At 43.1% G+C, this 23,831-nt stretch overlaps 2 protein-coding genes across 2 annotated transcripts; both read left to right on the top strand.

Moving 5' to 3' along the window:
- Positions 1-10,024: 10,024 nt before the first annotated feature.
- Positions 10,025-13,052, top strand: LOC125635331 (interleukin-8-like). Its single transcript, XM_048846894.2, has 4 exons — positions 10,025-10,201; positions 10,999-11,134; positions 11,844-11,927; positions 12,448-13,052. Exons 1-4 carry the CDS (start codon positions 10,138-10,140, stop codon positions 12,476-12,478), a joined length of 315 nt encoding a protein of 104 aa, XP_048702851.1. The 5' UTR covers positions 10,025-10,137; the 3' UTR covers positions 12,479-13,052.
- Positions 13,053-19,993: 6,941 nt separating this feature from the next.
- Positions 19,994-23,265, top strand: LOC125635330 (interleukin-8). The gene is made up of 4 exons (XM_048846893.2): positions 19,994-20,155; positions 20,972-21,107; positions 21,836-21,919; positions 22,440-23,265. The coding sequence occupies exons 1-4, from the start codon at positions 20,092-20,094 to the stop codon at positions 22,468-22,470; spliced, it is 315 nt and encodes a 104-aa protein (XP_048702850.1). The 5' UTR covers positions 19,994-20,091; the 3' UTR covers positions 22,471-23,265.
- The last annotated feature ends 566 nt before the right edge of the window (positions 23,266-23,831 follow it).

The raw sequence follows: 23,831 nt of genomic DNA, 5'->3' as shown, positions 1-23,831 counted from the left end.
GTTTTTTTGTATGTGCTGCTTCCTCTTTTTGAGGTGACTTCATTGCCTACGGTGCGATCACACAACATAGGGAAAAGCCCAGGAATACACTGACAGATATGACACATCCTGCAATATCTTAGTTAAATCTCATTGTAGTTTAAGTTTCAGTGTTTTAGGAGTTCATTGTACCAAAAATGCCAAAGTTTACCCACCATGATGGGAGTTGATGTAATTTCTTTAAGGAGAAGCTTTGGCTAATGTCAATTCTAGGACGTGTTATGCATTTCAAAGGACTCCGAAACCATATACTAGACAAACCAAGAAGAGTGATTCCCAGGAAATACTTGCTCTGAGTTGGATATTGCTCTGTTTTCACCTTTTTCTGTCAGAAGTGATCCGGAAACTAAGTCTAACTGTGTCTCTAACAGGACATTTGTCCTCAATGTGAGGACTGACTCACCAGGAAGTGGGCACTGTGTTTTTGAATACATCTGGAAAATTCCCAGCAAACTTCTTAGTCAGCAAATAAATGTTTTGACTCAGTCTCCACTTTTGGCAATTGGCTAAAATGTAAAGACTTTGTTCATAGTCAAGATAAGTTTGATGTTGTGGCTATTATTGAAAATTACTTTGAATATTAGCAAATTTAGTAGCAACTTAGTGTACAAATGGCCCCATGGATTGCAATAGGACCTTCTTGGGGAGTAAGGCACTACTCAAAGTGAGTAATCAGCCTATGTAAATAAAAGTAAACAAGCATTGTAGAGGGGGTAGGCAGATATGTATGGGGCCAGATTCAAAGACTATTGAAGACCAATGGATAGCCAAGTTATATCTCTTCTATAGCTGAATCTCTAGTTTCAGCAGCATACACTGTAACTTTGGCACCAAAATTTTTCAACCTGAAACTTGGCACACGTCCTCAGTCTGGAATTTTTCTGTTGTCAATTTGGGGGGGGGGGGGGGGGGAGGTTAAAGGCTTAGCAATTAAAACACCTAGACCCTTGCACTGAATTCTTCATTTAGTTACATCTGTGCAAATCCCACTCAAACCACTCAAGTTACCTTGGGGTGGCTAAGGGCAGAAATTGCTTTACTGCCGCAAGAAAATACGGACTTAGGTAGAGGCAGAATGACAGGCTAAGCAGCAAAAACAGACACAAATCCAGTATTTTTCTCCTTGTCATGTCATTATTATGATAGGTTTCTGCATTAAAAATTCCTGGAAGTACCAGAGAGAGAAATAATTTGCTTGAAATAAACCTGTTGATTAAGTGAGATTATCCTTTGTTTATGGACTCTGCTGCTATTTTTGAAGATTTAAAAAAAAGGAATTAATCTCATTCACTGACTCAACTACTGTAACATTCCAGAATTTCCAAACCAAATGAGTCAGATCTGAAAACTCAGAAAGGAGGAGCTTAGATCAGTGGCATTCTACAGTTTTATTGGAGCAACTGTCCCCACAGATGAATGCATGCTGACCTGTCATATGACTGAGATAGTAATAGAAGCAGCCCCAGCCATTTTGCCAGCCAGGGTGGAAAGTGTATTTTTTGGGGGGGGAGGGGAAGGAAAACCCCCTAGAATGTGGCACGGAGGGCAACTATCCTGCTTGCCCATCCCTAGAACCGGCCTACAGTAGAAATTTTGTAACATTGAGCCAAGTCACTTGACTATGGCCGGGAAATAAAGTTCACTCTCTCTTTCTAAAATCCCTGTGTCTCACACAATTATAATTCCACTGTTGCTTAATTGCTCCTGTTGTTCCTAATGAGCAATCGGATTTGATAAGTATCAAGGTGCTCTTGTTGCAGCTCTGATGAAAGTGTGAAGTATTTTGGCATGGAGACTTATTTTTCATCAAGGAGTGGCAGTCACTTGACCAAAAAAAAAATATTATGGAGCTGGAAAGGAATTTTCTCTGACTCTGGATTGCACATGACAAATTTTAAAGAGACAGCATCACTGCATACTACAGCTGAAACAAATCGTCATCTTTGAAAGTTGTACCAAAAGGCATTTGATTCAGACACCATATGCATTAAAATGTTCAGGAGCTTCTGGTCCATGGTATTACCAGTCTCAAGCATTCAAAAATCATGAGTCAGGCCCCTCAAATCATGAGATTTAAAAAATAATAATTTTGGGACTCTTTATTTACCTTCTGGCTCTTGAGCCCTTGGGGGTCACGTCCACAAGCTTTTCTCTGCAACCATGAGTGCTAGAAACTTACTTCATTTTTAAATGAAAGCTCCATAACTCCAGGAGATGGTTTCTTTCTTAAAGAACAAAGATTGCAAAAGTATGCAGCACCAGTCCCAACAAAACAATATTATCTGTACACTAATTACAGTGCTCAAATCAATCTCTCCACTTATAGTTGTGACTGGACTTGTTACTTTCAGTTGTCTTGCCTTCTTTCTACTCACCTTGTGGTCACAGGAGATCCTGCAGTCACAGTCTCTCAGCCCATGAGCCACAACAAGATAGTATAAAGAAAAGGAGGACTTGTGGCACCTTAGAGACTAACCAATTTATTTGTGCATGAGCTTTTGTGAGCTACAGCTCGCTTCATCGGATGCATACTGTGGAAACTGCAGAAGACATTATATACACAGAGACCATGAAACAATACCTCCTCCCACCCCACTCTCCTGCTGGTAATAGCTTATCTAAAGTGATCATCAAGTTGGGCCATTTCCAGCACAAATCCAGGTTTTCTCACCCTCCGCCCCCCCCCCCCACACACACACACACACACTCACTCTCCTGCTGGTAACAGCCCATCCAAAGTGACCACTCTCTTCACAATGTGTATGATAATCAAGGTGGGCCATTTCCAGCACAAATCCAGGTTTTCTCACCCCCCCACCCCCCTCCAAAAACCACACACACAAACTCACTCTCCTGCTGGTAACACTTCAATCTCTCTGGTCACGCAATCACAGACACGAAGGTCGCTATCTTACAAGAAACAAACTTCAAATCCAGACTCCAGCGAGAAACTGCTGAATTGGAATTCATTTGCAAATTGGATACTATTAATTTAGGCTTAAATAGAGACTGGGAGTGGCTAAGTCATTATACAAGGTAACCTATTTCCCCTTGTTTTTTTCTACCCCCCCCCCCGACATTCTGGTTAAACTTGGATTTATGCTGGAAAAGGCCCACCTTGATTATCATGCACATTGTAAGGAGAGTGGTCAGTTTGGATGAGCTATTGCCAGCAGGAGAGTGAGTTTGGGGGGGGGGGGGAGATGAGAAAACCTGAATTTGTGCTGGAAATGGCCCACCTTGATTATCATACACATTTTAAAGAGAGTGGTCACTTTGGATGGGCTATTACCAGCAGGAGAGTGAGTTTGTGTGTGTGTGTGTGGGGGGGGGGGGGGGAGGGTGAGAAAACCTGGATTTGTGCTGGAAATGGCCCAACTTGATGATCACTTTAGATAAGCTATTACCAGCAGGACAGTGGGGTGGGAGGAGGTATTGTTTCATATTCTCTGTGTATATATAAAGTCTGCTGCAGTTTCCACGGTATGCATCCGATGAAGTGAGCTGTAGCTCATGAAAGCTCATGCTCAAATAAATTGGTTAGTCTCTAAGGTGCCACAAGTACTCCTTTTCTTTTTGCAAATACAGACTAACACGGCTGTTACTCTGAAACATAACAAGATAAAAACTCACCCCACGTGTCACCTGCCTTAACCAACAGGATATAAATGTTTCTTTCAAGAGCACCAGGCAGTACTTTCCCTTCAACAGTCTTTTTGACATCCTCTGTGTTTCATATAGAACAGTTGTTATATGTTAACTGCCAGACATGAAATACATCTACAGCAAATTAGTGAAAATCTTAGATTTGATAGAAGAGTAAATACAGGAATGAAAAGGTTATTTCTTAGAGCTGGTTGGAAAATAGGGGTTTTGCTGCCTGGAGGAAAATCTCAAGTTTTTGGTTAAATAAAATCAAAAGCCAAAATATTGTATCTGAAAACAAAAATACTTTGATTAAGAAATGTCTGTGCAGGCACTAGCTATTGGGAGTTGTGGTTTGGGTGCCTCAAGCTGCCATTTTCCTCAGTAGGGACCTGGCCAGACCACATCCCCAACGATGTACCATGGTCTCCCCTTTTGGCAAGCTGGATGGTGCATCTGTGGGAATCGCCTGGACTTGGTGCATCATGAGAGGGAAAATCCAGCTGGTGGGGAGAGGGGGGCGCTCTGCCCATAGAGGGGCATGAGTAGGGTGACCAGACAGCAAATGTGAAAAATTGGGACAAGGGGTGGGGGGAAAATAGGAGCCTATATAAGAAAGAGACCCAAAAATCATGACTGTCCCTATAAAATATTGGGACATCTGGTCACCCTAGGCACAAGGCACCTAAAACTACAGCTCCCATGAGGCACTGCAGTGGCATTTTCTAATCAAAACATTTTGGTTTTTAGCCCAAAACCGTTTTTTCCCACAAAAAGCTGAAAATTTTCACATAAGCCAGGCACTTTTCATGATTTTTTTTAAAAATACCTAATTTTCCATTGAAAAATAGTTTCTGGGGAACCTTCTTGCCTATTCCACTATTTCTGCACCTTTTAATGGAAACATCTTTGCTTCTCTCTCTCTCTCTTTATCATCATAGCTGTCCCTCTCCTTAGAGGATGCTTGTTTGCCCAGATAACAGCTACATTGCTCCAAAGTTGACAATTTACGAGTGACAGTTGCTTAGTGCTGTATCTATAGACCATATTGGCTGATCATTAAAAATACAGCCTTCATGTTTATTTCCTGAGCTGTATGTGATCTCTTTGTTTACGCAAATACTGTGTTATATAATTATGACAATTTCAAATTAACTTTTATCCAGGGTTAGATAATTCCAGCACTGTCAGAAAGATATTGAGTTCTATAACAGACTGGGCTTTCCAAGGTTAGAGTAACTCCCCTTGACCTTCCAGCCTTTAAATAAATGTAAAGAATGGTTAGGTAACTGGCAGCGGTTCATTGAAATTACTGCACGTTGATCACACTTAGTGTTCACGTGCCCCAGCACAGGAGTTTGGAACATTTTCACTAGCAGTGGCCAGCGGTGATCACACATGCACTCTGCATGCCCTCACCCCCACCCCCAGCATGAAAGCACAGCGACCCCAATCACTAGTCAGTTCCTTCACTACCCAGAATCCTCTCGGATAAGACTCTGAGCTGCCTGGATGGAGGGTGGGTTGTGACAGCCACATGTGCAGAGCAACTCCAAGAGCCAGTTCTTTCTTTTTCTAGTTACAGCACATGTGGAACCCATGCAGCATGATTAGTCAGGAGTCATCTTTAAGTTCCTGGGAGCTAGGAGTTATCTGAGAAGATACTGCAAAACGGCTCTTCTGAACAAAGGGTCAGATCATAACTGTAGGACTGGAAGGGACCTCCAGAGGTCATCTAGTTCAGTCCCCTGCACTCATGGCAGGACTGAATATTATCTAGATCTCCAAGAGGTGACCAATAATGTTTGGAAACCTTCGAGCTGAAGACCTGGCAGCTGCTCCACATACTTCCAGCACTGGAAGGCCAATGTAAGCATGCTATCCACACAGCTTGATTTCTGGTGGAGTGAGTTCAGATGTTTGACAGAGGATTATTCTTATTAATATCATAAGCAGTTCCAATCCAATCCCCCTACCCATTTTGAAAGTCTTAGTGATGAAAAAAACATTACCATGAACAATGAAAAGTCTGGATGTTTTAGGAAAAGATTAGTTCTACCTAATAAAAACAATGACCTCACTTTGAAAGTATGTAATTTAGAGTCAGAAGGTGAAGAATGAGGTTTTTTGGGGGAAAACTGGTAAATGAATTAATTGATTGATATGAAAAATCTGACAGTACTTTTAGGATTAAATTATGGATGTGGTCTTGTAGTTACTCTATCCGTGTGGAAAAAAAATATGTGAAGAAAGCACTATATTTAAGTCCTATACTGGAGTGATCTTTCTCACAGGAAGAAAAACATGGCAAGCCCTTTCGTAAACCTGTTCACTAATTGATAAGAGAAAAATCTACCTCCCTCTACTGGAGGAAGAAATGCAGATATTGTGGCCAAATGGACTTAGACCGAAGAGACAGGAAGTCTTGAGTGCTTTAAAGATAAGAGGCAATTACTGCTACTGCAATAGAACACTGACCTGGAGGTAACCTTTAGATTTAGCTCATAAGGAAAAATGTTTCCATTTGACAGTGCACCTAGTCCCAGTGGATAGTTTTCTACTCTGGAGAAGAAAGCTCTGCACCTCTGAAGAACACTATCTATTGAGCTATTATCCAGGCCCGGAGATACAGAGCAGCTGGGTTTGGGTGGAGAGTCACGCCACCAGGACTCTGTGATACCATCTTCCTAAACTGGGAGTGTGATAAATTGGTGATTTGACAGTAAAAGTAGATCTGAGAATCAAAACTGGTAAGGCCCAGGGGGACCCACCTGAATAACTCGAGCCTTTTCTTGCCTTATTTTCTGTAACATCCTTTGAATCAGTGTAAATGGTGTGTGTGTTACCAACTCAGGAATGTGTCTGCTAGAGATCCGGGTCACTTTCCTGCTTGAACGCAAAATATCAGACATTTCCTGTTTTTAACTGTCACAAATAAGTCTGTCTGCGGAAGTCCACGTTCTTGGAAAACTTGGTATTGAATTTTTCAATTCCCATTGGTGGAATGAGTACAGTTTCCTGCTCATTGAGTCCGCTAGACTGTTTTTCTCTCCTGCAAGGAGAAGAGCTGTGACATTCATGTGATTCTGAATGCACCACGCCCAAAAGTTGCCTGGCTTCTTGGCAAAGGCGGCCTAATCTCCATGTCTGTTTATGTAATGTGTGTCTGTGCAATTGTCCCTGAGAACTTGGATTGAAGAATCTTTTATGATGGGAAGAAAAGCTTTGCAAGCTAATCTCACCCCAGGGCCCTTAACTAACAAGCTACTTGAAACAGTAACAACTACTAAATATAAACAAATTAACTACCAGCTATCAGACTAAGTACCCAGATTACTAGAGAGGGATATTATGTTGTTGGGACTCACTACCTAAGGAGGTTAGAAGGATTCTGGGTGACGGTTGGGGTTGCTGTGAAATGAAATGAAAAATGGGATCATTGTATCATCCTGGCTCCAAGAGCTGGAGATTGAAGAAAAACACGAAAGGTTAAATTCCGGCCCCACCCAAACCAACACTTGGGAGGGAGTGGCAAGAGCTGGAAACACTGCATCTCCTGCCGCGGAACCAGACTCTTGGCCAACATTTCCCTCAGTTCTTGCTTTTTCTTAGACAAGGCTGAGGCTGGGAGGAGGAGGAAGCCTGAGGCCTTTGACCAAGGGGCAGGGAGAACCCTTCCTCTCCCCCGCCCTCAAATGGGACAAAAGGGTGGGGAGGGGGAATAGGAGTGGGGGAGGGTGGGTCTTCATTTCCTGCAGTCTTCTCAGTAGCCCCTCCCTCCTCTTGCCCCAAAGAACAAAGACGGCTTTCAGCACACTGCTCCTTTCCCCTGGGCAAATTGGCTTTCCTGGGAAAGTGGGAGCAGGCGGGTGCAGGCAGTGGGGGCGAGTGCTGACAGTTCCCCCCACTGGCCGTGCTGGCACAGCTGCCCTCCCTGACTTCAGCAACAGGGAACGGAGACTCTGCTGGTGCCAATCCTCTTTGCTGGGGTGAGGGAAGCAGGTGACGCCAGAGTTTGGAGGCACGCCCACGGGCAGCAGCACAGCGGTGTGAGGGTGCTGGGGAGAGAGGGCAGGGGATGGTACTCCCAGGGTTAGAGCAAAGGAGGGGCTGGGACTCCCAGATCTTAAAGGAAAATGAGGCGGGTGTGATAGAAATCCACTCTATTGGTTGCCCTGTATCACACAGAAGTAGCTGGCTGACAAAGAGGTTTATGTACACTAAAATATTGGCACACAATATTATGCGGATATTCGCTAACTGAAGATCTAGCCCAATAAAGTCAGTAGGATATACATGTCACATCTCAGGAAATACAGCTCACACCAGAAAGCATGCTCAGGGCAGGTGGTCAAGCCAGTGTTAATTTAATCAAATATATATATATAAAAACCACCCTAGCATAACAACCTTCAGCCTCTTGGAATACCTGCCTCTCTCCTGCATTCACAGAATGACCTGCGTTTCCCGGGATTTAATTGATTTCCACGCAGAAATCTGAAGCAGCAGCAAACAGGAAGTACTACCCGGAGAGGGATTTTAGCACCATGTGTTGAATGATGTTGCTGAAACAGTGGCATGTGTTTAACAACATAATAAACCCTACACTTGACATGCTTTGCAGACTGGGCTTCGCTACACACTGGAGAACCTGGAAGCGACGTGTCTGGGAAGAAGAAAATCATTGTGGGGCCAGTCTGAGGAAGGCAGAAGCATCAAGTTGTCCTGATGGTACTCCTACCTTCATTGAAATCGATCCATTTCTGCTAATGGCACGTAGCCCAGAATGCTCTGCCAACCCTCCATGGTGGATCACGCGACAGATCAGTGTTCAGTCCAGTGTGTTTTCCTTTTCGAACACACCCCACAAAAGCCATACTAATTTCTTTAAATCACAAACAATAAGCGTCCCTGCAACTGAATTCCTTAAAGGGGATAAGCATAATGCAGGCAGCCCCATGATATCTGTGTTGCTTATCTGTTCACACCTAAGATGATTGCAACTGAAAGAAATGAGAGAGAATTATTCCTCTGGGGGTTGTGTGTGTGTTTACTCTGCCAACACTTTGTTACAGTCAGTTCCATTCTTTTCTCTGTACAGTCTGTTGGGGTCACATTTCCAGAAGTACTTCAGGGGACTGAGGTGCTGCATCTTGGAGCGAGGCTCCCAACCCGACCACAGCCTTGTGCTCACTCTCGCACTAAAAGTGGCTGTAACAAAGAGGAGTCCTTGTGGCATATTAGAGACTAACAAATTTATTTGGGCATAAGCTTCGTGGGCTAAAACCCACTTCATCGGATGCATGGAATGGAAAATACAGTAGGGAGGTATAAATACACAGCATATGAAAAGATGGGAGTTGCCTTACCAAGTGGGGGGGGGGGGGTCAGCGCTAACGAGCCAATTCAATTAATGTGGAACTGGGCTATTCTCAACAGTTGACAAGAAAGGAGGAAAAAAAGGGTCACTTTTGTAGGGCTAAGGTTGCTTTGACTTTTGTGACAGGCTGCAGCCTGGCTCCAAGCATGGGAGCGGGGTGGGCTTGCGAACCCCAGCTTCAAGCCCCAGTGGCAACATACTGACACAGTGCTAAGGTTGAGATTTTCAAAGTGGCCTGGAATTGAGGGTCTAAATCCTGGCAGGCAGCTTGGGAAATTACAGTGTAACTCCTTTCACAGAACACTTTGGATGTTTCATCCTCACAAGAGACTATTGTGTTCAAGGAAAACTCCTGGTTAGGGTGGGGCAGAGAATGGTTGTAGGAGAATAAGACGATATCCTACAAACAGAGGGTCAAAACTCCTGGCCCCATTGAAGTCAGTGTGGAGTTTTGACTTTGATTTCAGTGGGGCCAGGATGTCAGATGTTTAAAAATCAATGCAAGTAGAAAACTCCACTTTCAGAAAGGGAAATTATATATATATATATATATATATATAGCTGCGTGTGAGGCAGGCCACTGGGTTTACAGCATAGCTCATTTCTGCTAGCCCTGCCCAACATAGCTAATCAAAGAAATGCTCAGGGAAAGCCGCAAGTTGAATGTCTCCTTAACCAGCCACATGATAAGACAAGAGAACATAAAGAGAGAGTCAAATCATAAAAGAAGTTATAGAAACCCACCAGTTACAGCGATGCTGTGCAGCGTTTATATTTAAATCAGTAATAAGGAGCTTGATTTGAAGGATAAGTAATTACAGGGTCACCTAGGAAGGGGTTTACCCCACGGCCACGTGACTCATTTTGCGATAGCGGCTTGCACGCTTTGGGAATTTCCTCTGACACAATCCAAACACAGAGCTATCTTGCACACCCCAAGACAGTATATAAGAGGGTTGGGTTACACACCTCAGACATCAGAAACCTTCCGAGATAACAAGAGAAGCTCACTGCTCCTTCCTGGCAAGCAGAGCCCGACGAATCAAGGAGGAAAGCTCGCCCCGCCTCTCATCATGAGCTGTAAATTGGTTGTTACTGCCCTGGCTCTTTTCCTAATCTACGCAGCGGTGTCAGAAGGTAAGCAAAATCCTTCCTCGGGCTCAAAGGACTTTGCTTAGTTATGCACATATTATGCGTGGAGAGACACTTTTAGGCTGATTTTTAAAAAGTCGATGTCTTGTTAAAACTTTTTTTCAAACGATCATCCTTGGAGAGAGCTATAAGTCAGTCACTGCTCTGAAGAGCTGCTGACACCTGGTGGGAAATGTTGAGAAATATTCTACTTGCTCTAGAAAGTTTGGCTTCTGCATCATTTTCACTATCTGCTTTTCCCCTGGTTCTAAAGGCATTTGACCGAAGGCGGGCTCATCTGATTACAATGTTCATCTGCGCCTCTTGCTCCTTCCCTGCACGAGTCCATCATCCTGTCTGTGACACCACGTTGTCTCAAACACAGGAGGATGCAACCTGGAGTGGGGAATAAGCAACAGGAGCATAGAACATTATCAGAGATTGTCCTCAAAACTGATGAAAGGAAGGGGCTAGATCTTATCCTCAGTGACATGATTTTAAATCTAGACTCAGCATCATTGTAACTAGATAAAAATGTGGCCAAGTTTAAAACAAAAAACCTGGTAACTGAGAATTTTCTTTAAAAAAAATCCAAACATTATTTTGCAGCAGCATTAACCGCTCTCCATAACTTTTCATAATTAGAGGTTTTAGAGGTGAGGACAAAGGTAACCTTTTAGCCGAGACCCTTGTGAAGAAACAGAGACCAAGCATGCCTGATCAAGCAAAACCAGGTGCTCTGCTTCACATATATAGATGGCAAGATACCCAGCTAACCCAACACAACTCTTGTTCTTTTCCAGGGATGAGTCTGGCAAGGATGGGGAATGAGCTCCGATGCCAGTGCATCGGCACGCATTCCAAGTTCATCCCTCCCAGGAACATTCGGGACGTGAAGCTGACCCCGAGCGGACCTCACTGCCAGAACGTTGAAATCATGTAAGTAGTTTTGCAAAATTCTACCTGCTGCTAAACTAGGAGGAGACTGCTTTGCATTGTGCTGGGCCAGGAGTTTTCAAGGGGGTGAGGAGCACTAGCAGGCCCACACCACTCAGGGAGACTCCCTAAAAGTGATAATGCACTTTGCTTTTCATAGTGTCCAGCATCTCTGGGGTGGAAGTACAAATCCTCATGGGGAATAATCTATCGAGTTCTAGAACAAGCATTAGAAGGGCAGGAAAAATTATTAATACCCAGTACAACCTTTCAACCCAATTCCTCCAGTCCTTCTACAGACAAAACTCCCACTGTAAATTCCCCACTGAGTACATAAGTGGTTTCCCTGCCAGAGGAATGCAGAATTCAGCCCTTCACATAGAAAGCAATACCAATGGAGATAAAGACCTTTTATATCTGCACACGTACAGAGAGAGATACCAGGCAATATTAAAAAAACAGGAAGGCATATATATATATAGGGAGATTTCCTGCCCCCCCCCCCCACACACACACCTGGAACATTTTTAACCAAACAAATGATGTCGGGCCAGATCCTTAGCTAGTGTAAATTGGTGTGGCTCTCTAGTGAAGTCAGTGGAGCTATGTCAACTGACCCCAGCCTTGCCTGTATTTTAAAAGGTTGAAAGATACCCTGATGAGAGCCCACCAAGTAGATAGATGCCTGACCTTTGTTTTTCCTTCTTTGCAGCGCTACTCTTAAGGACGGCAGAGAAGTGTGTTTAGAACCCACTGCTCTATGGGTGAAGATCATCATTAAAGCAATTTTGGACAAGTGAGTCATTCATTCTCAGAATGATTTCCTGAAAAGTTACTTTAAAGGCAGAACTAGGTGGTTCCTTAGCACAAACTGCTTAAAAGTTACCTCTCCTCAGAGCACAGTAATCTCTCCCAAAACTTGTCTCTCTCAATCCAATATATAACCATATCCTACCTTAAAGGTGGCCTAGTGGTTAGATTATGGAACTAGGTTCTTCCTGTTCCCTACTCTGCTGCAGACTTCCTGTATGAGCTTGGGCAAGTCATTGATAATGGCCACATATGCTGGGCAGCTGCAAGTCCTTCTGGAGACTATTGGTCTCACAGGTGCTCAGTGCTACTGAACCCCCAGCCCCCGCCCGCTCCAGCTGACTTTCCTTTGGTGTGAACCAAGAGGAGCTATGTCAAAGTTAATGAAGTTTCAGTTGATATGGTTGAGAGCAGGCTCAGAGCCCCAACAGTTCTCATGTTCTAACTAATGATAATTGTTCCATGAACAGGTTTTTAAACGATTCCTTTTCTCCCCCTCTTTCCAGAGCTGAAGAAAATGGTGAGGTAAAACGCTAAGAGAAGCCAAAGAAGAAAAATCCCCGATGTTCTCCAGTTTCCCCTTGAAGGAAACCTCTCTGTGAAAGTGCCAATCAGTCTGCAAGCAGCCCACCTCCTTCTGTTAACATGTTTTCAGGCAGATTCCAGCTAGCAGTCTATTTATTTATGTATTTATTTATTGAGGAGCATCATGTTAAGAGACTTTTTTTTTTTTTAAAAGGCTCAGTTGTCTATGGGATATGCCACTTTCTGAAGTTGAAAACCCTGGGTAGAGAAAAGGGATTTGCTGAGGGAAATGAAGACCCTTTGGAAAGCCCTTAAGCTGAACAGGGTTGTATGAGTGCAATGCACTCGCAGCACAGCTGTATTTAGTCTAAGCCTTGCTCTTTTACTAGTAGAGCAGTAAACGGGTAACAGTTACCCCTCCCCTGCACGAGTATGTTGTATCAACAGCACAGTGAGTCCTAGCCAGCCTGAGGCTAGCTACTGATTGGGACTTTGTGGCTTTCAGAAATTAAGCCGCCAAAGTGCTGTAATTTGGGAGGCATTATTTATTGTGCTATAGCACATCAATGTTATATATATATATATATATATATATATATCTATTTAACAAGTTAATCTTTGAGTAATCTATTTATTTGTTATTTTGATTCATCTGGATTTTTTTCTCATATGCTAATTCCTTATGAAAATAGAATATTTCATGTTCCTGCTGTTGTGTGTTGTTGGTAGTTATTTTATTTGGTTCAATGAATGGGAAAATGTTGAGGCTCATGTTCTAATTTTCTTATTCCTGTACACTTTGTAATTCCATTTTTTCCATTAAACAATATGCTTAAGAAAGAAAAAGATGTGTTCTCTCTCTTGGCGCGATCCTTGTCATCACTGGGCCTGGTCTGAGGCACATGGGGGACTCTGTTGGCTCAGTGCCATGCACACGCGTAACCTTCTTCTCTGGGTGCTCCAGGGGGTTTGGTCTCCCTGGTTCTGAAAGGGATGAATTCGTGTTGGGGCTGTGGGGACGGCTGCTCTTTATAGCAGTGGCTCTCAACCTTTCCAGACTACTGCTCCCTTTCAGGAGTCCGATTTGTCTTGTGTACCCCAAGTTTCCCCTCACTTAAAAACGACCTGCTATCAAAACCAGACTTAAAAATCCAAACATGTCACAGCACACTATTACGGACACATTGCTTATTTTCTCATTTTACCATATAATTATAAAATAAATCAACTGGAATATAAATATTGTACTTGCATTTCAGTATAGCATACAGAGCAGAATAAACAAGCCATTGTCCGTATGACCTTTTAGTTTGTATTGACTTCATTAGTGCTTTTTATGTAGCCTGTTGTAAAACTAGGCAAATATCCAGATGAGTTGATGTACCCCCTCAAAGACCTCTGCATACCCCCGGTTGAAAACTTCTCCAACTTCTGCCACTCCCCCTTGAGAAGCCACTCCTGATCTGTAGAACCCTGCATGATCAGGGCTGGATTAACCATTAGGCTAACAAAGCCACAGTTTAGGCCCTCCTACTTTTTAGGCCCTACTGGTCGGGCACGGGGCACGGCTGGGGCTGGGTGAGGGGAAGTTAGCTTGCTCACGCGGCCCTGCTGGAGCACTCCTGCCAGCAGGAAAGTTAAAGCAGCCCCCTGTGGCTTGGAAGGAGCTCAGCCGGCAGCCTGCTGCATCTCCCCACGCTGCAGGACCGCACTGCCAGGGATCATTTTATATGTTCATTTTATATCCGTGGATGTCTGCATCTGCATATCCATGGACCGTGCTTGTGCATTGCGGATCAGATACGGATACAAACTTTGTATCCACGCAGGGCTCTGCTGATCTGTTGCCCTTGGGAGCAGGAACTGTTTTATAGTGTCGTATGCAGTATTTTTAAACTGCATTTATACTAAATACGTTTGAAGAGAAAAAAAGATTAGCTTTGTAATTTTTACCTGTTTTCTCTATACAACAGAGCCTGAGCTGGTGTAAATTGGTGTAGCACCAATCAAATCAATGGAGATAACGGATTCCCACCAGCTGAGGGCCTGGCTTCAACAGAGTTGACCTTAACTGACATGACTTCATCAAATCTAACTAGAAAGTGTGTCCTTTAGGATTCTTTTTTGGTAATTATTTGGATTTAAGTCTGTGGGTGGCCAACTAACAAAAATTAAAAGTGCCCTATATGAGTGACTGATGGGGAAATCTATCGTTGTTCCACCGCTTGACTATTTCAGGCACTGTAACTATGGTTGGTAAACCACAGGTTTCGCCCATCTGGGAACACAAGAGCTATTACCACAAGCAGTCTCTCTCTTTTCGAGCACCATCACAATACATTGCAGAAAAAGTCACATAGGATCAACCTTTCCGATGTATTAAAAAGGGATTTGAAGCTAGTGAAAAAATGCTCTGTTACCCAACGGATACACCTCATCTGAAGTTTACTCCTCTGGAGTAGTATCACACTCTGCAAATAATCCCACTGAAATCAATGCAACCACCTGTGGAGTAAGATACTATTCAATGTGAGTAATGGTGACAGTAGCTGGCCCTAAAGGAACACACCTCCTGATTCACATGAGTGAGATGAAAGGAAACGTGTGTCTTCACCTGCACAATGCTTGGGAGGCGGTGCCAGAGTTTTGTTCTTAATTCATTAAATCTTTAAACAAATGCTCACCTGCATTACATTTCTTTCGGCAAATATTAATTTTAGGACTTTGACAAATGTATACGTGTAATACATTTTTCCTACTGCTTGATAGCAAGGGATTTATATTTATGATGCACTGTGTTCAATACTGTATTGAACTGTACTAAAAAAAAAATCAAAGAAATCCAATTTTTTGATTTGGTGTATTTTTTTGGTACTGGGATGTACAGGCCACCAGGTTCTTTCCTTATGCTCAGCCTAGTTCCACAGGCCAACGCATCTTTGTACTTTTAAGGGGTTGCACTGGAGGAAGCTCTACACACAATGTTGTAGGTTTCTCCCTCAAGGATTTTAAATCCCCTTCTTCGCAGGCTAGGATAGAAAGACTGACTGAACAGCCTAAAGGCTGGTGCTGCTGGTTCTCTAGCCATTCAATCCATCATAAAAGTACCTCACGTTTGATTTCTTTTGAGTTTCATTCCAAAGACGTAAAGCTAAATAAACCTGAAGTTAGTCCTCATTTTTTTGCCCCCAACTCATACTAACTTCTTCACCAAGTGGAAAATGTTGAGCAAGAATGGAATGTGTGTGATTCAAGAAGGGAATGAGATCACAGGCCAATTCCTGCTGGTGGCTACACCTGTGTAGCCTTATTGACTGCAGAGAGAACAGATTTTTGCACAAGAATAGATTTTGGTCCCTTCTGCTTTTTCACACCTGGTCTAAGAAGAATCTCATTCACTTTCCTCCCCTAATCTCTGAGCACTTTAAGGTGGGGTGGGGGGGGAAAAGCAAGGTCTGCTTGATTTACACATGCAAACGAAACAGGAAGCTCTCCCTTCATTCTACACCAGCCTTTTAAAGAAATCCCAGACCTGATGTAACAAGGGTGTCACTACATCAGCCTTGGTTAGACTTTTCTTTTGAAAGATCCTTAATGGTTCTTTTAAGATGCTGATTTTCAATGTAGTCTTTTTGTTCAGGGAGGCAGAGAATGCAACAGGGAATAGCTCTGTTTTGTCAGCTCCTAGTCATTCAAAAGCTGACAGGCTTTAGATTAAGTTTGTTAAATGTTTGTACCCTGATTTTGAAGAGCTAATATAGTACAGAAGTGCTAAATATTATGACTGGGAAACCATCTAAAGATCTGCGTCCCTTCTAGCTGTTATCTTTTTCTTACAGAAAGCTTAAAAACAAACAAATGCAAACCGTAAGGGGCTGGTGCACACAGAACTCATGCTTAAAAAACCGCATGTCAGATCTGCTGATCACACGTTCTAGGATAGATAATACTTAGTCCTGCCATGAGTGCAGGGGACTGGACTAGATGACCTCTCGAGGTCCCTTCCAGTCCTATGATTCTATTCTCTGATTTTAATTGTGGAAGAGCTTGGTGACAGAATGGCCTGATGTGGTGAATCACTGGATATTAACTACACAAACTGGGTATCATCCCACAAATAATATTTGTGTTCAATGTGAAAACAGTAATTCATTGTCCTCAGCCAGTGCAACACTGGGAGGCAGCTTTCAGAGCAAGACAGCCTACAATACAATGCCACCCCATGTAATTTCCCCACTACTACTTCCTCTACTCCAGTGGATTTTACACCCGAGTGTTTTCTTTTCCATAATAAGAGCTGGCTGCCTCCCAGACTGCAGTCAGAGTGAGATAGGGTGTGTGGTATAGAGTCCATAGTTTGTGGGAAACATCTGCAGGGCTTGGCTTTGCACTGTGCCATGTGGAGAGCTGAGGGTAGAAGCACAGGGTGGAAGGAGGTGAACAGGATGGGGAATGACAGGTTTCAGAGTAACAGCCGTGTTAGTCTGTATTCGCAAAAAGAAAAGGAGTACTTGTGGCACCTTAAAGACTAACCAATTTATTTGAGCATGAGCTTTCGTGAGCTACAGCTCACTTCATCGGATGCATACCGTGGAAACTGCAGCAGACATTATATACACACAGAGATCATAAAACAATACCTCCTCCCACCCCACTGTCCTGCTGGTAATAGCTTATCTAAAGTGATCATCAAGTTGGGCCATTTCCAGCACAAATCCAGGTTCTCTCACCCTCCACCCCCCCGACACACAAACTCACTCTCCTGCTGGTAATAGCCCATCCAAAGTGACAACTCTCCCTACAATGTAGGATGGGGAATGTTGCAGTGTTCATCCTCACACAGACAAGCACTCCGCTATCTAGGAGGAAGGAGGCCCAAGAGAAGGACAGCGTACCATTCCTTGGGCTACCTCTTACTCAGAAGTATCTGTCTGAAGAACTGAGTGTCGTGAGAGTAGAATAACTTGTTAATTTTACATAAATAAGTCATATGTAAATATGTACGTAGAGAAATGTTTGATGACTTCATGATTTTTTTGCAATATGTCATTGATACTTAGGCCCTACCCTCCCATTAGCCTTAGGCCCCTCATAACCTTAATCCGGCCCTGACTCTGATATTGGAAATTGGATTAGTTCAGCTCTTCAGCCCCAATCTGGAAACAGCTCTGAACTCAGCTGGTGTCGCCCCTAAAAGCGGCCTAAAATTCACAGGCAGTAGCAGAAACCCTCCCTAGAGCTGCTAGGAGGCTTTACATGGGCCATTTAACAACTCCCCAGTGATGGAATGATCGAGCTGGGAAGTCAGTCTTTTAGGGCAGGTGCACACCACTGGAGTGGCACACAGCTGCCCCGGCACAGGAGAAGATGAAGGCCACAAACTGGTGTAGGAATCAGATTCACTGGGATGCGCTTGCCCTTAGTCCCGCTATTCTTTCCATCATGCACCTTCTTCATTTAATTAAGCACTATGGGTTCAGATCATGAATATGTTCACCAGCCACATTCCGAGAGGGGAAAATACCTGTATTTTAAGTTATGCTTTGTAGACTTCAGCCCCCAATAGACTACATGCAAAAATAGTTCACATTTCTGGGCCCTTGTTAGGGATGGAATATACAATTGAGATAAAATAAGAACTGATCTACCATTCTTCTCTAAATGAACACCAGTAAAGGGACGGCTGCGACTCCTAGTTGTTCACTGGCAGGAATAAGAAAGACACACAGAAGTATGGTAATTCCTTAAGTAAACACTTACAAAGGGATATAACAAACGGAGAACTGGTATGTATTGCAATCTAAATGCATTCTGACTAACAGCTGACAAATATGAGCATAAAATAAACCAGCAAAAGGTATAATCCAAAAGGCAGCTGTTCAGTGTACAGATCCCTATCAGTTAGAAGTGTTTGTTGTACCTACTTACCTCAGTTATCCTAGGGGTGGGATTACTTGTGCTCCTGGGAATATGCCACAAGAGTTGAGCTTGTGAGCTCGTGTGGCTTTGGGAATGAATGTAAGATTAAGGCCAGGTCTACACTAGAAACTAAAGCCACTTAGGGGAATGAATTTTGTACAACATTTCTAAACTGGCAAAAGCCCTAGTGTAGATTCAGTTATCCTGGCAAAAGAGTCCTCATGTCAGGATAGCTGATTTTGTTCAGGGAACCGGTATAAGCTACACTGACAGCAGCCCTCTTTTGTTGGTAAAAGGTGCTTCTACACCAGGACCGTTTGGCAGAGGAGCTCTGCCAGTTCAGCTCTGTTGGCAAATCTTTTCTAGGGCAGCCTAGGCCTAAGCTTGGAGGCCTGAGCGTGCTCCCTTCAGAGCATTAGCAGTGAGACGATAGAAATGGAGGGAAGCCAGGGTGGTGTGTTCCTATAGAACACCTTGCCGCAGGCCATGCAGAGTCATCCAGGGACAGATGCTTTCCACTTGCCCACTACTGTCTCATTCTCTCTATTGCTCTTTACACTCCTCAGAACTTGGCCCCACGGTGGCCGGGAACAAGTCTGACCACCTGATAACCATCCACCATACCAGTAACTTTTAGACAAAGTTTGCAAAAAGAAGAGTAATAGGATTTTGCTTTTGACCAAGCACTGGACATACCTTATTATGCATGAGGAGATCCAACAGACATTGAGGACACTACATAGCAACTATTGTGTTAGAGGAAAACTCCTGGTTAGGGTGGAGAGGAAAATATGCCGGTTGTAGGAGAATAAGACTATATCCTACAAACAGAGGGTGAAAACTCCCGACCCCATTGAAGTCGGTGTGGAGTTTGACCTTGATTTTAGTGGGGCCACAACTTCAGGTATTTAAAATCAACGTAAATAGAAAAGTAGGAGCTAACTCCACTTTCAGAAAGCGAAAATATATATATATAGAGAGAGCTGCTTGTGAGATAGACCACTGGATTTAAAGAAAAGGAGTACTTGTGGCACCTTAGAGACTAACCAATTTATTTGAGAATAAGCTTTCATGAGCTACAGAGCTGTAGTTCACGAAAGCTTATGCTCAAATAAATTGGCTAGTCTTTAAGTACTCCTTTTCTTTTTGCAAATACAGACTAACACGGCTGCTACTCTGAAACCTGGATTTAAAGAATAATTCATTTCTACGAACCCCGCCCAGCATACCCAATCAAAGTAATGCTCAGGGAAAGTCACGAGTTGAATGTCTCCTTAACCAGCCACAGAATAAGACAAAAGAATATAAAGGGGTAGTCAAATTAATAATAAAAAGAATAATAATAAGTAATAGAAACCCACCAGTTACACTGAGCTAACGACATAGCGATGTTGTACAGCTTTTATATTTAATTCATTAATAAGGAGCTATATTTGAAGGATAACTAATTTCACGGTCATCTAGGAAGGGGGTTTACCCACAGCCATGTGACTCATTTTGCAATAGGGGCTTGCACTCTTCGGGAATTTCCTCTGACACAATCCAAACACAGAGCTATCTTGCACACCCCAAGACAGTATATAAGAGGGTTGGGTTACACACCTCAGACATCAGAAACCTTCCGAGATAACAAGAGAAGCTCACTGCTCCTTCCTGGCAAGCAGAGACCGAAGAATCAAGGAGGAAAACTCGCCTCGCCTCTCATCATGAGCTGTAAATTGGTTGTTGCTGCCCTGGCTCTTTTCCTAATCTACGCAGCGGTGTCAGAAGGTAAGCAAAATCGTTCCTCGTGCTCAAAGGACTTTGCTTAGTTATGCACATATTATGCCTGGAGAGACATTTTTAGGCTGATTTTTAAAAAGTTGATGTCTTGTTAAAACTTTTTTCAAATGATCATCCTTGGAGAGAGCTATAAGTCAGTCACTGCTCTGAAGAGCTGCTGACACCTGGTGGGAAATGTTGAGAAATATTCTACTTGCTCTAGAAAGTTTGGCTTCTGCATCATTTTCACTATCTGCTTTTCCCCTGGTTCTAAAGGCATTTGACCGAAGGCGGGCTCATCTGATTACAATGTTCATCTGCGCCTCTTGCTCCTTCCCTGCATGAGTCCATCATCCTGTCTGTGACACCACGTTGTCTCAAACACAGGAGGATGCAACCTGGAGTGAGGAATAAGCAATAGGAGCACAGAACATGATAAGAGATAGTCCTCAAAACTGATGAGAAGCAAGGGGCCAGATCTTATCCTCAGTGACTTGATTTTAAATCTAGACTCATCATCATTGTAACTAGATAAGAATGTGGCCAAGTTTAAAACAAAAAACCAACAAAAAACCTGGTAACTTAGAATTTTCTTGAAAAAAAAATCCAAACATGATTTTGCAGCAGCATCAACCGCTCTCCATACTTTTTCATAATTAGAGGTTTTAGAGGTGAGGACAAAGGTAACCTTTTAGCCAAGACCCTTGTGAAGAAACAGAGACCAAGCATGCCTGATCAAGCAAAAAGCAAAACCAAATGCTCTGCTTCGGATATATAGATGGCGAGATACCCAGCTAACCCCACACAACTCTTGTGATTTTCCAGGAATGAGTCTGGCAAGGATGGGGAATGAGCTCCGATGCCAGTGCATCGGCACGCATTCCAAGTTCATCCCTCCCAGGAACATTCGGGACGTGAAGCTGACCCCGAGCGGACCTCACTGCCAGAATGTTGAAATCATGTAAGTAGTTTTGCAAAATTCTACCTGCTGCTAAACTAGGAGGAGACTGCTTTGCATTGTGCTGGGCCAGGAGTTTTCAAGGGGGTGAGGAGCACTAGCAGGCCCACACCACTCAGGGAGACTCCCTAAAAGTGATTTTTATTCTTTCTGAAGACAGAATATTAGATAATGCACTTTGCTTTTCATAGTGTTCAGCATCTCTGGGGTGGAAGTACAAATCCTCATGGGGAATAATCTATCGAGTTCTAGAACCCGCATTAGAAGGACAGGAAAAATTATTAATACCCAATACAACCTTTCAACCCAATTCCTCCAGTCCTTCTACAGACAAAACTCCCACTGTAAATTCCCCACTGAGTACATAGGTGGTTTCCCTGCCAGAGGAATGCAGAATTCAGCCCTTCACATAGAAAGCAATACCAATGGAGATAAAGACCTTTTATATCTACACACGTACAGAGAGAGATACCAGGCAATATTAAAAAAACAGGAAGGCATATATATATATAGGGAGATTTCCCATCCCCCCACAGCTGGAACATTTTAACCAAACAAATGATGTCGGGCCAGATCCTTAGCTAGTGTAAATTGGTGTGGCTCTCTAGTGAAGTCAGTGGAGCTATGTCAACTGACCCCAGCCTTGCCTGTATTTTAAAAGGTTGAAAGATACCCTGATGAGAGCCCACCAAGTAGATAGATGCCTGACCTTTGTTTTTCCTTCTTTGCAGCGCTACTCTTAAGGACGGCAGAGAAGTGTGTTTGGAACCCACTGCTCCATGGGTGAAGATCATCATTAAAGCAATTTTGGACAAGTGAGTCATTCATTCTCAGAATGATTTCCTGAAAAGTTACTTTAAAGGCAGAACTAGGTGGTTCCTTAGCACAAACTGCTTAAAAGTTACCTCTCCTCAGGGCACAGTAATCTCTCCCAAAATTTGTCTCTCTCAATCCAATATATAACCATATCCTACCTTAAAGGTGGCCTAGTGGTTAGATTACGGAACTAGGTTCTTCCTGTTCCCTACTCTGCTGCAGACTTCCTGTATGAGCTTGGGCAAGTCATTGATAATGGCCACATATGCTGGGCAGCTGCAAGTCCTTCTGGAGACTATTGGTCTCACAGGTGCTCAGTGCTACTGAACCCCCAGCCCCCGCCCGCTCCAGCTGACTTTCCTTTGGTGTGAACCAAGAGGAGCTATGTCAAAGTTAATGAAGTTTCAGTTGATATGGTTGAGAGCAGGCTCAGAGCCCCAACAGTTCTCATGTTCTAACTAATGATAATTGTTCCATGAACAGGTTTTTAAACGATTCCTTTTCTCCCCCTCTTTCCAGAGCTGAAGAAAATGGTGAGGTAAAACGCTAAGAGAAGCCAAAGAAGAAAAATCCCCGATGTTCTCCAGTTTCCCCTTGAAGGAAACCTCTCTGTGAAAGTGCCAATCAGTCTGCAAGCAGCCCACCTCCTTCTGTTAACATGTTTTCAGGCAGATTCCAGCTAGCAGTCTATTTATTTATGTATTTATTTATTGAGGAGCATCATGTTGAGACTTTTTTTTTTTTTAAAAGGCTCAGTTGTCTATGGGATATGCCACTTTCTGAAGTTGAAAACCCTGGGTAGAGAAAAGGGATTTGCTGAGGGAAATGAAGACCCTTTGGAAAGCCCTTAAGCTGAACAGGGTTGTATGAGTGCAATGCACTCGCAGCACAGCTGTATTTAGTCTAAGCCTTGCTCTTTTACTAGTAGAGCAGTAAACGGGTAACAGTTACCCCTCCCCTGCACGAGTATGTTGTATCAACAGCACAGTGAGTCCTAGCCAGCCTGAGGCTAGCTACTGATTGGGACTTTGTGGCTTTCAGAAATTAAGCCGCCAAAGTGCTGTAATTTGGGAGGCATTATTTATTGTGCTATAGCACATCAATGTTATATATATATATATATATCTATTTAACAAGTTAATCTTTGAGTAATCTATTTATTTGTTATTTTGATTCATCTGGATTTTTTTCTCATATGCTAATTCCTTATGAAAATAGAATATTTCATGTTCCTGCTGTCGTGTGTTGTTGGTAGTTATTTTATTTGGTTCAATGAATGGGAAAATGTTGAGGCTCATGTTCCAATTTTCTTATTCCTGTACACTTTGTAATTCCATTTTTTCCATTAAACAATATGCTTAAGAAAGAAAAAGATGTGTTCTCTCCCTTGGCGCGATTCTTGTCATCACGGGGCCTGGTCTGAGGCACATGGGGGACTCTGTTGGCTCAGTGCCATGCACACCCGTAACCTTCTTCTCTGGGTGCTCCAGGGGGTTTGGTCTCCCTGGTTCTGAAAGGGATGAATTCGTGTTGGGGCTGTGGGGACGGCTGCTCTTTATAGCAGTGGCTCTCAACCTTTCCAGACTACTGCTCCCTTTCAGGAGTCCGATTTGTCTTGTGTACCCCAAGTTTCCCCTCACTTAAAAACGACCTATCAAACCCAGACATAAAAATCCAAACATGTCACAGCACACTATTATGGACACATTGCTTATTTTCTCATTTTACCATATAATTATAAAATAAATCAACTGGAATATAAATATTGTACTTGCATTTCAGTATAGCATACAGAGCAGAATAAACAAGCCATTGTCCGTATGACCTTTTAGTTTGTACTGACTTCATTAGCGCTTTTTATGTAGCCTGTTGTAAAACTAGGCAAATATCCAGATGAGGTGATGTACGCCC

The sequence above is a fragment of the Caretta caretta genome, chromosome 4 (assembly GCF_965140235.1).
Source record: "Caretta caretta isolate rCarCar2 chromosome 4, rCarCar1.hap1, whole genome shotgun sequence".
In the NCBI taxonomy this organism is placed as follows: Eukaryota; Metazoa; Chordata; order Testudines; family Cheloniidae; genus Caretta; species Caretta caretta.
The sequence above is the reverse complement of the archived record's forward strand: the minus strand, read 5'-3'. Positions and strand labels throughout refer to the sequence as shown.

Coding starts and splice junctions, on each gene's coding strand:
- LOC125635331 (XM_048846894.2), top strand. CDS start 10,138: ATGAGCTGTAAATTGGTTGTTACTGCCCTGGCTCTTTTCCTAATCTAC. Junction 10,202..10,998: donor CTACGCAGCGGTGTCAGAAG/GTAAGCAAAATC, acceptor GTTCTTTTCCAG/GGATGAGTCTGGCAAGGATG. Junction 11,135..11,843: donor TGCCAGAACGTTGAAATCAT/GTAAGTAGTTTT, acceptor CCTTCTTTGCAG/CGCTACTCTTAAGGACGGCA.
- LOC125635330 (XM_048846893.2), top strand. CDS start 20,092: ATGAGCTGTAAATTGGTTGTTGCTGCCCTGGCTCTTTTCCTAATCTAC. Junction 20,156..20,971: donor CTACGCAGCGGTGTCAGAAG/GTAAGCAAAATC, acceptor GTGATTTTCCAG/GAATGAGTCTGGCAAGGATG. Junction 21,920..22,439: donor ATTAAAGCAATTTTGGACAA/GTGAGTCATTCA, acceptor CCCTCTTTCCAG/AGCTGAAGAAAATGGTGAGG.